General features: G+C 35.2%; 1 protein-coding gene across 1 annotated transcript in view; it reads right to left on the bottom strand.

Moving 5' to 3' along the window:
- Positions 1 to 821: 821 nt before the first annotated feature.
- Nufip (nuclear FMR1 interacting protein 1) overlaps positions 822 to 15750 on the bottom strand; it is a 79266-nt gene continuing 64337 nt past the window's right edge. The window contains exons 9-10 of the mRNA XM_090375122.1: positions 7138 to 7217; positions 822 to 1010 (exon numbers count right to left, since the gene is read on the bottom strand). Of these exons, the coding sequence (XP_090231248.1) occupies positions 912 to 1010; positions 7138 to 7217 (179 nt within the window). The 3' untranslated portion in view covers positions 822 to 911. The remainder of the gene's footprint in view (positions 1011 to 7137; positions 7218 to 15750) is intronic.

The following is a 15750-nucleotide window of genomic DNA, read 5'->3' as shown; positions in this document are numbered from 1 at the left end:
TTTTTTACAAAATGATTGCGAAACCAATATGTTGAAAGAAGAACATAATGTGGCTGTTCATCAGAAATTAATTGATTAAATGTGAATAACATTAAAAAATGTGATTTGTTAGTATGCACTAGGATGTTAGTTGTGTGATTTTTTAAGTTATGTACTATGATGTTTATTATGTACTACTTTCTACTGCATAGAAAGTAGTACATAATAACCAACAACACAATAGAACTACTTAATAACTAGTGATGTTTTCAGATTCCTTACTGAAACGTGTCATCAGGCATAATTAGGAAAGATCCCGCAACTGTTCTTTACTTTACACTATAGAAGACTCTTAAAAGTTGGGAACATCTGCCAAATCTTTATTGATTACAATTTACTCTATGAAATGTTTTTTTATAGAATAAAATTAACTTAATGACAAATAAGCATGTATTAATTGGTGTTACAATTCATCAATTAATTCATCATTGTGAAACAATTCTGGAAGAAGGAAAAAAAATTTCTATTAGAAAGAACTTCTATTCTGATAAATAAAATACATAAATAAAAAAAGAAGGTAATCCAAATTAGAGGTTTTACTATACTGCATACTTAAAATAGGAACACTCTCTTTATACCTGTGGAGAGTACAAAGAGAAACAAAATATGGCAGTGAACACAAGATTTCTAATAAAAAAATACTATTAAATTTGAATTTTATATACATAAGATATATTGGATATTGCCAATAGTGTAAGGCATTGTAAAAATTGAGTAAACCCAATGTTATGATCTCAAACTAAAATGAAATGCAATCAGATAAATTAGTAATACATAAAAAGGTGCATTATGACATCATTTATTATGAACTTTTTACAAATGCATTCTTTGGATTGTTTCACTCTTACAGAAAAATGAAGCCTATGAGGTAGTTATTTCTTTTCTTCAAGGCCAAAAAATTTCTTTTTCACAATATAGCGCACACACTGGAGAATGACATTTCTTTCGTGTCTAATTTCATTAGCTAGTAGCTGAAAATAGAAAAGAAATAATACATGCTCAGAAGTAATAAGATTTACAGCTTTTTAAATTATGGGATGAGTCAGTTTTTTTTTATATTTGTATTTCTTAATAAAATAATTGAAAGTATACTATAGTTATAAAACAAACTTAACAACTTGAAAAACAACTGCTAATAAAATTTAATTTAGCTCTCCTTTTGTAAAATGCATTTTTTTAAAAACTTTATTTGAGGATACTGCTAATAGTGTAAGCTATTGTGATACCTTATACCTTTGAAACATGGCCAAAGAAGGTATAAGTTTTGAAAGTACAAGTTTTTTGAAGATGTGTTTTGTTAATTTTGTATTATAATCAGATGTTGAATCAATCTAATTACTTTTATTTTGGTACATTTTAATTTCTACTGGTAGGAAGATGCTCTTCATTTGTCTTAAATATAGGCAATTTAGTAAATTTGGGAAATTCTGATGTTTCAAATTTCTGGGAATGTTGAATATAAGGAAGTAAATCATTAAACAGGAATGATATAACACCAATTACATTCAACCTTCTGATTAGTTTTTATCTAACTTCACCGAATTATACCACTTATGGCATTTTAGCAAATGTTTGGCTTTGAAGGATCTTATTTTCTTTTCATCTTAAGAATTATCCAAAATCTAATTTCTCAGCAAGATCTTATTGTTTGGGATATAATACATTTCTCATTTGCATGTGCCCCAAGTAACTAAAACTGACTACCAAAAATAAAGAGTTCTGACTTATGCACTTGCTGTTATGACTCACATTCAGAAACACATGTACACACACAAAATTTCACTCGTGCAAGAAAATCATAATTCATACATTGAAAAGTAATATATTAATTATTAAGTTCATGAATTGTTTCATATTATTTAATTAAGATTTCTTATTAATCTGGTAGTGGTACTGCATAGCTGACAAAAGTCACTGATTTGGAATTATCGATTGTCATTATTTGTACACTTCTTAATAGTGTCTATAGTTATGTACGTAGAGTGCCCTCCATTTATATTGTTCACTTTATGTAAACTGAGGGGACTTGAGAGGATGATAAATAAATTTTCTGTTTTAATCTACCACATGGTCAAAGGAGTTCACAAGACAGAGAGGGAATACAAGAAACAGCACTATATTTAGTAATCATGTGGGCTCAAATCATAGTCATTCATATGTTTTGATTTGAGCCCACAGGGTAAGCTTAGTAGGCATGTACCCTTGCACCTGCCTACTAAGCTCTTGTTTATACTTCGGGATGACCACCAGGTCAGTAGAGTTTACAATAAATCATCAATACAAATGCTAATCATATTTTGCAGTCACGGGCTTGAACCCCAGTCCATTCAGAGTGTGTGTTACTGCACTCTCACTCTTGTCTACCTGGTTATGTAATTTAGGCAAAATGATGATGAAAAAATAAGAGTAATTTTGATAGCTTTGGCTACAAACAGTAAATTAGCTATTCCAGTACATTTGCATTCCAGAAAAGTATCATAATAGTAGCCTACCTTGTCAAAAACGCCAGAGGATTATTCTGACATCTAGTACACATAATGGCAGTAAAATTGATGCTTCAGTAGGAGATAAAAAAATAAATAAAAAATTCGAAGGTCATCCCATTTTACAATTCTAAAAGGGGAAGAAGTGATACAGATGGAAGGGTTATCATGGACTAGTATTCTGCCTGATATCTTATGCAGCACATGATAATTTTGAATTTGGTTGGCGTCAATTTATGTGATATTTCTTAGTAGCAATACACATATAGATGGTAATATGCAAAGAAGACTTCCATAAGAAAAACTAAAAGGATCACTAACAGATGGGAACACAAAATGACGTATCACTATTTATTTTTGTATTTGAGTCATGCTGAATTTTTGCAATAAATAATTTTTTTTTTCATTATAACTAATGAGTATCTTTAGTGGCCAAAAACATTTACAAAATTTTGAATTATTAGGAAAAAAAATAAAGGTATAATATGGTTTAACCTCAATATAATGTGGGTGTCAAGCAACAACTTTAATACCCACATTATAAGTGCTTATTATAGCCGAAAAAAATTATAATTTTTTTCTCAGTTTTTTTTTAAAACATAAATACATTTTACTTACTAATGTTTTATGAAGATATAGACTAAAAAGACAAAGTATTAAAGGTTATATCATTCCCTTCACATTCTACTAATGCACAATGCTGTTATGGTCTTATATTTTATGCATCCACTCTGAAATAGTCATGTTGTTGGAGAAATTGTTGAAGATAAACACAAGAAAAGCACCTGGGGTGGATGGGATCTATCCAGTTATATTAAAGGAGGCAGCAAAGGAGGTAAGCAAACCCTTAGCCATAATTATGAGAGCTTCCTTGGACTCAGGGGAGGTACCCATTGACTGGAGATGTGCAAATGTGACCCCAATTCACAAAGGGGGATCAAAGGCTGACACAAGTAATTATAGACCTGTGAGTTTAACTTCTGTTCCCGGAAAATTAATGGAGGCACTGGTGAAAGAAGCACTGCAGGATCATCTAGACAAGACTTCAGTTATAGCTAGGACACAGCATGGTTTTGTTAAGGGGAAGTCTTGCCTGACCAATTTGATTGGATACTATGATGCAGTCACAAAAGAACTGGATGCAGGGAATAACTTTGATATTATATACTTGGATCTTAGAAAGGCTTTTGATACTGTTGCACATGGAAGACTGCTGCACAAATTGGAGCAGTGTGGCATTGGAGGCAAGTTGCTGCTATGGATAAAGGGGTGGTTGAGGGGGAGAAGACAGAGAGTGGTAATCAATGGACACTGCTCATCGTGGACTAATGTTATTAGTGGAGTCCCTCAGGGTTCAGTATTGGGGCCTTTATTGTTTTCTGTATTTATAAATGATATTGATGATGGTATATCAGGCTTAATGTCCAAGTTTGCAGACGATACGAAGGTTGGCAGGGTTGTCAAGGACACTACTGACACTATGCTGCTGCAACAGGATTTGGAAAGGTTGAGCAGATGGGCTTCGAGGTGGCAAATGAAGTTTAACATTGACAAATGTAAAGTACTACATATGGGAAACAGCAACCCCAGAGCAACGTATCAACTCTGTGGTACTACACTGACAGTGGTAGAGAATGAAAGGGACCTGGGGGTGGTGGTGCAGGCAGATATGAAGTTCTCTGAGCAGTGCAGACGAGCTGCAAGAGTAGCTCATGGTGTATTGTCAATGATATATAGGAATTTTTCTAGCAGGGATAAGGAGGTGATTATTCCCTTGTATAAGGCAATGGTCAGGCCACACCTAGAGTACTGTATACAGGCCTGGAGGCCTCATTTCAGGAAGGATGTAGAGCTGCTGGAACGAGTACAGAGAAGGGCAACTAGATTGGTGAATGGGACAAAGGGGTTCTCTTACGAAGAAAGGCTTAAGTTTTGCAAATTACAGTGTCTGGAAACTAGGCACCAGCGGGGTGATCTGATAGAGGTGTACAAAGCCTTGAATGGTTTGAGCATGCTCAATGCTGATGGGATTCTTCCTCTAGCTCAGAAAAATCACCTGAGAGGGCATAAATTCAAATTGAGGAAAGACAGATGTAGGATAGATGTGCGGAAATTTGCCTTTAGCCAGCGGGTGGTTGGTGGGTGGAACAGACTTCCATCCCTTGTCGTGGAAGTTGATAGCCTAAATAAGTTTAAGGCTCAGCTGGACAGGTATTTCGAACGAACAGAGGGGTGAAGTGGAAGTGGTTATTTTTATTTATTTATGTTACTTTTTTTTTTTTTTTTTTGGCTGATGCTGCATAAGCTTGCTTTCTTGCATCAAATGCCTCTACTAATGCTAAAAATGCTAAAAAAATGTAATTTAATTTGCCAGAACTGATGACAGCATTTTTTTTCCAATACATAATTCTTAATAGTGGCCAGATGCAATAAATGAAGATGTACACTTCATATTACCTGACGTTCTAACTACACCATAACCTCGTTAATGTTTTCAAGCACTTTGTTAATTTCTGGTGCTTTTTCCATACACAAGTCATCCACATTATCTTCTGAATCATTCCCTATGTCACTGGCCTTCTGTTTGTTGATCATCTTCTCACTGTTCACGCTGACCAGGCTGGCCGGGTGGGTAAAGTGCCTGCCTGGCAACGAAAGGTCGCGGGTTCGAATCCTGCCTCGGGCTTGGATCAGAGTACTGCAAAAACCTTGGGAGGTGCATTATGGCCACAGAAGCCGATGTGCCAACAACTAACTAAAACAAAAAAAAAAAAAAAAAAAAATCTCACTGTTCACAGAGGCTGCAATTTCTTCCTCGCTCAGGTAATGCACAACTGGGGCTTCTGCACCACCTCAATCCAAGCAACAAGGTCATTTGCTCCAAGACTGCCACCAAGTACATTACAAGCATCCTTTGCTTCTTGTTCTGAAAATGCTGCTAATTCAAGGTTATTATTAGTGATCTATCTTTTCCAATACATTTTTTCCAGTAGTTTTCAATTGCTGTTGAGCTTACTTTCCCCCATGCTAATCCAACATAGTATGCAATGTCTTTCATTGTTACTGTTTTTAGAAATTCTATAACTTGAATTTCTGAGTTCACAACCTGAGATTGCCATCTTTTAATTTCAGGATATCAGTTGAAGGATGAGCAGTGATCTAAATCTTTTTGGAAAGCAAGTGGCACCTCACAGATGGCACAAACTCACTTTCAAACCATGAAGCAAAAATATCACTCATCATCCAAGCGTCTGAGCTATTTTTATAAATCACAGGTATAGATTTCATGCTGATGTGCTTAAATACTGTATAGCTATGTTTCGTTACAGTTTTACAACTGTTCACCTGTGAATTCACCATCTTGAATCACATTACACAGATTTGCCTACAAGACTAACCTGGGATATCTCACGACGATCTTTCCATCTCCAAAGAGAGATCTTCCCTTCGGAAGCTTTAAATGTGTCATCATCTCCACCAAGTAGCTTATGAAATTTAAGTGCCTGTGCTTTCAAAATTATCCTATTTATTGGTACTTACTATGCTTCTGTAGATACCACCTGTATAAGCATTGCCACATCACTGTTTTCACAAAGTCTAGTTTTCTTTCTTTGGAGGCCTATTTCATCTTTTATGGAGTCTAATGAACTGCATTTTGTTTTTTCATTCTTAACTCTTTCGATAATCTTTAACTTTCCTTCAACTATAATTTTTTCTTTTGGTAGCCATTACTTCAGTCATACTGATTTACTAATTCTGCTGTGTATTTATTTTTGATGCCCTAAGAATTTACTGTTGTTTGAGAAAACAGAATCAAAATCGAACTGCCTGGCCTCTAATAGTGCTGAAGTGGTCACGTGATTTCTCCATAAATCACTTGTCAGTTCTTGTATATTTTTGTCTAGTTTAGCTCTTAGCAGGTTTTGCTATCTTAAGTGTAACTTCTAGCAGAAGAATTGATGTTATGTGCTGTTGTTTACAAAAATTTACTTTGTAACTAAAGTAATGCACTTGATGAACGGTAGCCATATTCCCCTCCAGGTAGCTGTTTGTAATTAGCATTCCATTGATATACTCTTTTATTGCATCTCTAGCTAGGAGGAGAAAACTGGGTGTCTACAATAATTAATCTCTGACGAGTCATGTTGTTTATAAAAATTACTCTGCAACTGAATATATCAAAGTGAATACATATCCAATTTTTAGCTAATTTTCTCTCTTGGAAATAGAGTAGTAGTAGAATGTAGTTTCCAATTCCCAACATGAAATTGCTAATTTTTGAACACACTTTTTTTTTTCCATAATTCATTTTGCGGGGCATGATCATATCCACAGTATATCTGGAAGCACATTATATACAGGCTGCACTGTTAATAAGCATTAGAATCTAATGGTAAAAGAACAAGTCATAGTATACTTAGAGTAAAATTCAAAAAACTGAAAAACTTTTTTCAAATATTAAATTTAAAGCACGAGGCCTGTTAGAATAAGTGATAGCACTTGTGTAAGAAAAAGGGGCGATGCTACCGCGAAATAAATCAACAGGTGTATATATATTTTTAGATATTTTTTGTCACAAGAAAAAGTTTAAATGTAATAAAAATAAAAAGTATACCTTTTCTAATAGAGTATGTCGTCGTCTATCTCTGACTGGGAACATATCTACTATCTTCTGGGTGATCACTGGCTTTTTAGCTGCAGAAACAAAACAATTAAAAATTTATAAATATTTTCATGTTTTCAAAAGACTTAGTGATTTTAATTTGAAGTATAAAATAAAAATCCACCATTATTTTAATTCTTTCAAGAAACTAATTTTCACACAAAAAAAAAAAACATTTTTATGCTTTAGATTTAGAGCCAAGTTTTAAATGTCTAAAGTCCCAAAAAATTAATATGAAATTAGAAAACTGCCAATCTAACTGCTCCAACCTTTCAGAGAATATCTTGTAGAGGTTAAATAAACATATAGAACAGTATTATTATTGCTGCCTTTATGTTGAAATATGCTTTTGAAAAGTTTTAGAAGATAAGCAGAGTTTGATAATCTTTTTTAATTAAAATTTAAGTAAGTAAGCAAAAAAATATATACACACAAACATATAGAGAGAACACTTATTTCTTAATCCTAGTTACACTTGTTTACTCCTGTGTAATATCTTATATATTACACAGGATTGCATATCATAAATCAGGTCACTTGCATATAATAAAACATTTGTATAATCATTTGTAAATAATTTATATATTAGAGCTGTTGTGTCATTCATGGTGGTAACATCGTGTTAAGTGATGGACAAAGAGCAAACATTAAATTTTAAATTGAAGAAAAGAAACTTATGAAGTAGTAAATCAAGTATATGATAGTGATGCTCTAGACTGCATGTTTTTCAGTGGGGCTACAAGATTTCAGAATGGCCACAAGGATTTGGAATATGATGAATGTCAGGAAGGTCCAAAACTCTTGGAACCCCAGAAACAGTCAAAAGTTCATACAATGATTGAACCTGTTCACTGAATGATTCTTTGAACGATGGAAGAACAACTTCACATTAGCAGAGAAACAATTCATGGAATTCTGACAGAAGATGCTGATAAACAGAAGATCTGTGCCAGGTTTGTTCCACATTGTTTGGCTTATGAACAAAAGCTGCTCAGACTCAAAGCATGCAAAGAACTTATTCAGGTTGTTGTTGTTGATGATGATAATCTCGTCTTGCTTGATTCAACTGTAACAAGTGATGAGTTGGCATTTTGATTATGATCCACAAAGAAGCAAGGCATAGAATGGTGATCGATATGCTCTCTGTGGCACAAACAATTTTAATTTTCTTCAAAAGCAAAGTAATTGATTCAAAAGAATTTTTTTTCTACCAGGTAAAACAGAGAATACTGAGTGCAATGCCAGTTTTGGATCATTTGTCTGGAAGAATTCTAAAAGGCTAAAGTTTCAAGAAACAGAACCATTCCTGTTGCATGGCAATGCTAGTTGCATTCTGCATTGATTATCAAGGAATTTTTGGCAAAGCACAGAATTGTGGAACTAAACCCCCCCCCCCCAACCCCGATTCCTCTAATCTCCAGGACTATGCGTTTCTCAAAATAAAATTCACGCTGTAAGAACAATGATTTTGCAGTGTAGTGATTTTACATTACGAGAAATGTGACAAAGAAGTGGTGGGTATTAATTCAAATGTGTTCAAAAAATATTTCTAAGAGCTCTAAAAATGATCTCACAAGTACATAGCTGCTCAAGGCATTATATTTTGAAAAATATTACATTTTAACATCTGTTTTTCAGTTTTAAATTCAATCCTGGGCTTTTGTTAAACTTTGTATAGTGTGTGTGTGTGTGTGTGTGTGTGTCGAATTGAAACCTAAAGTTCTAACACCCAAAAGACTTCTGCCCTGTTTTCCCACTTTGAGTATCAGTCACTGAGTATTAAAAATAAGTGTCTTATGAATCTAAGTTTAACTGACACTGATTGACTTCACACTGTAGGGTAAACTTCATATTCAGTATTAACATAACTCCCTAAATCATTTTTCTTTTGACCACCTTTAACTCCTGCTCTCCTTGTCTGTTAATTACTCCTGGATTTTTGTTCTCCAGTTGCAAAGTCTCTTAGCAATAACAAAGCACTAGGAATTGACAACATACCAACAGGGCTTTTATAATACAGTGGAGAAAATCTGAAGAAAGCATTATTTGAACTGATAAAGAAGATATATAGGGTTGAACATTGTCCAGAGGAATTCTGCACATCAATCATAATCTCCATACCCAAGAAGATGACACCAACAATATGCCAAGACTACAGAACTATAAGTCTTATTATCAATGCATCCAAGATTCTGCTGAAAGTTATCAAAGTCTGTATGGAGAGTCATATTGAACAATTTGTGGGTGACTCACAGTGCGGCTTTCGCAGAGACAGAATGACGAGAGATGCTTTTAGAACACTGAGAGTGTTGGGATAGAAAATGTATAACATGGGAAGAAACCTCTATGTGTGTTTTGTGGCTTGCGAGAAGGCGTTTGATAGAGTAATTTGGAGAGAACCGTTCCTATTGCTTGGGAAAATTGGATGCAAGAAGATTATTGGACTGATTATTATTATTTTTTTTTAGCTATAAGGTGCAAGGAAGCCTGAGGCTTATGCTGCACCAGCCAAAAAAAAATTCCCGAGTTACCCTGAGAGAGAGAGAGAGAGAGAGAGAGAGAGAAAGAGAGAGTGTCAAAAGTAGAATGATGATATCCAGCTCAGGACCCTGGGTGTGCCAAGCCCATACTCATCAGATGTGAGCCCCTGGGGGTATCTTTGGCATAAAGAAGACAAAATGCGAAGTACGAGTGAGGGGAGAACTGACAGAAAAATGTACTGTACAGATACTCCTAAAAAGGGAGTAAGAGAGGGATGCTTACTTTCACCTGGATTGTTCAATATTTTTTCTGAAGTGATAATAAAGGAGGCACTTGGAAGTAAAAAGTGGGAGGTTAAAATAGGTGAAAAGTACATACAGGCTATTAAGTTTGCAGACAATCAGGCCATACTAGCAGGTTTGCCCTGCTATGCTGCAAAAAATGATCAGAAGACTAAATAAGAAAGTGCTGAAGTATGGAATGAAGATAAATGTGATGAAAACAAAGACAATGATGTTTTCATCACAAGTAAAGACAAGTAAAGGATCAATTCCCTTCTGAATTGAGATTGATGGAGTAAGAATAGAACAGGTATATCACTTTAGGTATCTGGGAAAGTTATTTAAACAGGACATTTCATGTCAAACTGAGAATCAAACCAGAATTGCAATGGCAAAACAATCTTTCAAGAACAAACTGTCATTGATTACAAAGAAGAAGCTGTCACAGTAAATTAGGAAGAAGATAATAATGACATATCTGGTCAGTGGCACTATATGCAGCAGAGGCAGAGTCTTACAAAAAGAGACAAAAAAGACTTGAGGCCTTCGAGATGTGGTGGTGGCACAGGATGATAAAAATTAAATGGACTGAAAAAGTGTCAAATCTGGAAGTATTAAAATGTCCAAGAACAAAATATAGATAGAATAAGATCAACTACACAATATAGAGGGGACTTTGGAGGGAAAATGCCCTAGGGGAAGACCAAAAAATATCTACATCAGGACGTTGCTGGATGAAGCAGGACTTCAAAATTTTGAGGAACTAAAACAAACGGCACAAGAGAGACAAAGGTGGAGACAGCTCATCAGAGGAACTGACCAGTCACAAGACTGAATTACTGATTATGATGAGTTGCAAGAAGTGTTGGATGTCATTTTTCAGACTATGATTGTAACTGGCATTTGCTATGCCAGTATACGCTAAAGAATGCCTGTTTATTAAAGTAAAGGGATGGGATTACATTTCAATGCAGGTGATGAAATAGTTTAATAAACACAGTGGAGTAATTTTAATTAAACTATGCCCATTTAATACCACCTTCTGCCTCCTATCCTCACGTCAGCCCAGATCTAAGTATGTTCCTGTAAGTCATTATTCTCCAAATTATAGTGTAATCACCCCTGGGGGACCCTAAAAGCTTCCCAAAAAGCTTAGCTATGAAAATGTCAATTTTTTTTTTTTTTTTTTTTTTGCTTCCAAATGTTTTATGATTTCATCATAATAATTAACTGGACTGGTCAGTTAAGACCTTCCTTTCATGATCCCATGATGCAATCTCTAGGATTCCATTCTCACTGAGTGGTCCTATATTGTGTCTTAACTACAGACTTCATGATGTTACCCACCAGAGAAGTCAAACGCACTAGTCTGTAGTTTCCCACCACTTCTTCATCCTCCACCATTATGGATTAGCAAAACATTAGGTTCTCCAATTTTCCACGAGTATCATATCAGTCTAATGATGATATCATTAACATTATTAATGGTTCAATACATCCACATAATGCCTTTCTTAGTATAACTGGATGGTTACTGTCAATCTTTGGGGTTTACTCCCTCCCCCAGCCCCTTTTAACTTTTCCAACCAATGTTTCTCAAAGATAGTTATATCACTAATTTTACAGCAAGCTGAGTCTCTCCTTCACCGTTTCCTGCTGGTTCAAATGCACTTTCAATTAAAAAGATCAGTGCAAAGTACCTGCTGAACTCATCTGCCACATTGTCTGGATTTTCTATAGTTTCATTGCTACCATCTTTTAAGGGGTCTATTTAATTTACCTTTTCTTATATTCACATATGAATAGAACTCTTTGTGGCTGCAGTACATACAGGGATGCAAATATGCACATTGCAAGATCAAGCCCATACAATTCCACAGCACTGTTGATAACTGCTGCACTAGTATACTAGCTTAGGGTGACCAGACGTCCCCTTTTTTTTTTACGGGATTGTCTCCCTTTTCAATCATTGATCCCACTGTCCCGAGAAAATGTAAACGGGATGCCAAATGCCCCGTTTTTTTTAAAAAGCAATTCCCATTTCTTTTTTTTTCCCCTCTTTTTTGTAAAAAATTTACAAAAAAGAGCAATTTTTTGCAAATTAGTAAAGAGGCTTACCCTATTTCCAATAGATGGGCACTATAATCCAGTAAGATATGATTCAGATGGCTTTCACATAGTTTCCACAAGTTGCATTATAATACACACAACAGTCAACTTTTGTTTGTAGCATGGCCGATGCGATAGACGGGTGCGAATGAATTTAGTATTTTCTCTGGTATTTTTCAAAGTATTAATGTGTTGGTGGTGATGTAAACTTTACTAGAAGAGTCTAGTAATTAATTATAAATTCAGTTTGTTGACAATAGGTTGTGAGATGCCCAAGCGAAAGTGTAGGTTCACGGACATGTTGAAACAAGAATTCCCTTTCCTAACTAAAAGTCATAATGTTAATGGTAAGGTTTTATGCATTGGCTGTACAGCTGAATTTTCTGTTGAACATGGTGGTCGTTCAGATATTACACAGCACACTACTAAAAAGAAGCACAAAGAAGCAGTTGCAGCAAAAAGTGCAAGCCATAAACTAACCTTTTTCGTGACAAAACAACAAGATGTAAATGGTGAATGGAAACGGCTATGCTTGTACAGCAAGATGTTTATCTTGCTGTACAAGCATAGCCATTTGTTTAGATCAGTGGATTGCACATCTACCATCATATAAAACTTATTCTCGAAAAGAGTCACATATGCAAGAACAAAATGTGGAAGTATAGTTGTGAATGTACTGGCTCTATTTGTATTTCATGAAGTGATGAGTGACTATGTGAGGCAAAATATGTATCTGTTATGGTAGAGTCATCAAATTACTCAAGCCTGAAGTTGTTCCCAGTTTTGGTGAGGTATTTTATACCTACGAAAGGAATACAAGTGAAATTGTTGGAATTCCAAAATGTCTTAGGAGAAACGTCTGAGATATTAGCAGATCACATTCTGTCCATATTGGAGAAATATCAGTTAACCAACAAGATAGCATTTTCTGGTGATAACTGCAACACCAACTTCGGAGGCATTGTGAGAAAAGGCAAGAATAATGTCTTTCACAAGTTAAGCAAGAACATGAAAATGAATATCTTGGGAGTAGGCTGTGCTGCACATATTGTGCATAATGATTTGCAAACAAGTGCTGTTACGTTAACAATTGATGTGGAATCAATTATTAACAAAGTAAAAGAGAAGAGACCTGGGGCACTGAAATCCTCCTGCAATTTTGTTGAAGTGGAATACAAGTAACTTTTAGGAAGTGTGAAGATGCGATGGCTTTCCTTGCTACCTGCAGTGGAAAGAATAATCAAAATGTTTGATGGTCTCAAGTCATATTTCTATCACAAGATAAAAGCCCCAAACTTTTGAGGGATTTTTTTTTAATAATCCACAGTCCCTTCTCTGGTTCAAGTTCATTCGCAGCCAACTTAAAACGTGTAATAATGCTATCAAAAAGATTGAACAAGAGGCCATTTGTGGCAGTGAAGTGGCACAGGAACTGATTGCCCTGAAAGAACAAATGCTCAATAGGAAGGAGCAACATTTTTTTACATCTGCTGTCCTGGACCTCAAAACCCAACTGATAGAGGATGGTGTCATCAGAGATGTTGGATTTGCTGAAACTGTCACCAATTTCTAAGATATTTTCCTAGAATATGTGGAAAACCAGGTCAGGCCTTTTGCAGAGCTGTGTGACTTTAAATGGGTTTTGTTTAATATCCCCCCATCTTGGTGTGTTGTTCATCAGTGTGTCCAAAACATATCCAAAATTGACACCAACATACTAAAAGTAATAGATGAAGACGAACTATTCAATGAAGTGAATCATGTGAAGAATATATGTGAATCTAAGATTGATCATTGGAAGAAATGTGATGTGAAGACTAGTGACAGGTGGACTGAGACAATTCAGACAATGAAAAATGAAGACATTAGATTTGGGAACATAATATGCATTGTGCATTTTGTGTTAGAAATACCAGGAACAAATGCATCATTAGAGAGGCTGTTTTCTTTAATGAATGCATTTTGGACTGATGAAAGGAACCAGTTGTCCGTTGAAACTGTACAGGCAATATTAATAACAGGAACACATTTTAAAGACATTTCTTGTATGGACTTTTACAATTTCATAAAAGAACAGCCAAACCTTTTGGAAGAAATTCAGTCATCTAAAAAATATGACAAAAATATTAATAGTGTATATCCTGGACCATCTGCTCAATAAAGATTTGTGTAACTTGACAATGTTAATGTGAAACTAAGACAGCAATACATATGTAAGTAATCTATATTAATTTTAATCGAATTAAATAGTTATGGCTAGTTGGCTTGAAACGAGTACAAGAACTAGTATGACAGAATCGAATCATCTCAACTCACCATGAGTGTCCCGTTTTTTTTGTTTTATAAATCTGGTCACCCTATACTAGCTACCAAAAACAGTCATACTAGTTACTCTGGATACCTTCGCACCGAACTGAAGTATAAAAGAAAATAATTTTTTTTATTTATTTCTTGTACTCAGCTTTCACTTGTTTTAATACTATCAGTGGGGTGTTTTTTTTATTTTTTTTTTATATAAAATAATTGCCATACAAAGCAGGCCTCACAACACTATGTAACTTTTTCATGATTTTTACTTTTCCTCAATTAAAACTTTCAGCTCTCATTATTCATTTTGGTGTTGTTCTTTTGCTATTGAATTAAGGTGTTAGTGAATCCTAAGTTAAATCTTTTAAACAATTCCCATAATGCCCATAATTTGTGTCCCACAGCATATAATTGGTTTTGGCTTTTTTTTTTTTTTTTTTTTATATTATTATTATTATTATTATTAGCCATATGGTGGAAGGAAGCCTGAGGCTTATGCTGCACCAGCCAAAAAAAAAAAAAAAAAAAAAATCCCCGATTTACCCTGTGTGAGAGAGAGAGAGAGAGAGAGAGAGAGAGAGAGAGAGAGAGAGTCAGAAGTAGAAAGGAATCACCAAGAAAGAGAAGAATGATGATATCCAGCTCAGGACCCTGGGTTTGCCAAGCCCATACTCACCAGATGTGAGCCCCTGGGGTGTTTTTTAGGAGCATTAGCAACTAAGGCCATATTGCTCTGGGAATATGCGGTGGTCATTCCGTGACCTTTCCGCATCCTCCATATTTGGTGGTGACGGGCTCGAACCCTGGTCTAATCAAGAAACGTGTGCTACGCACTGCTGCTCCTTCCCACCTGGCTACAGAGGCGCCTGCATACAATTGTCTTTCCAATTAATAGAGTCAAGAAATACTTCAAATGATCTGACAGTCTCACCCTTTCCTTTTATCATTGAGATTTGGAAACCACCTATTTTATAACATTGCAGTTGCCAAACGCTATAGGTTCCTGCACTGTCACAGCTCTGATACTGTGTGGATTCTCAGTGAAAACTAGGTCAAGGGCATTTGAATCCCTTATACCCTCAGTGACTTGCTGAAATAAATAACAATCATCCAGTTCATTCTAAAATCTGAACCCATTTGGTCTATTACTTTAATGTACTTCTTACTGACTTCCAGTCAATAAGAAGTAAATTAAAGTCATCCTTAATAATATAGTGAAATTTGTTTGGCCATTCAAGTTGCCTAAACAAATTTTTATCATAATCCCCAAAAATTATTTAGCACGTAATACACCCCCACTATCATCTTTGCTTTATCACTAGCCATCTCTTAACAGATTCAACTTCTACCTGGATTCGATTAGATTCTGGAAATGATCTGACTGTTT

Source organism: Mastigoproctus giganteus, chromosome 6 (assembly GCF_048544385.1).
Source record: "Mastigoproctus giganteus isolate SK-2022 chromosome 6, ASM4854438v1, whole genome shotgun sequence".
In the NCBI taxonomy this organism is placed as follows: Eukaryota; Metazoa; Arthropoda; class Arachnida; order Uropygi; family Thelyphonidae; genus Mastigoproctus; species Mastigoproctus giganteus.
The sequence above is the reverse complement of the archived record's forward strand: the minus strand, read 5'-3'. Positions and strand labels throughout refer to the sequence as shown.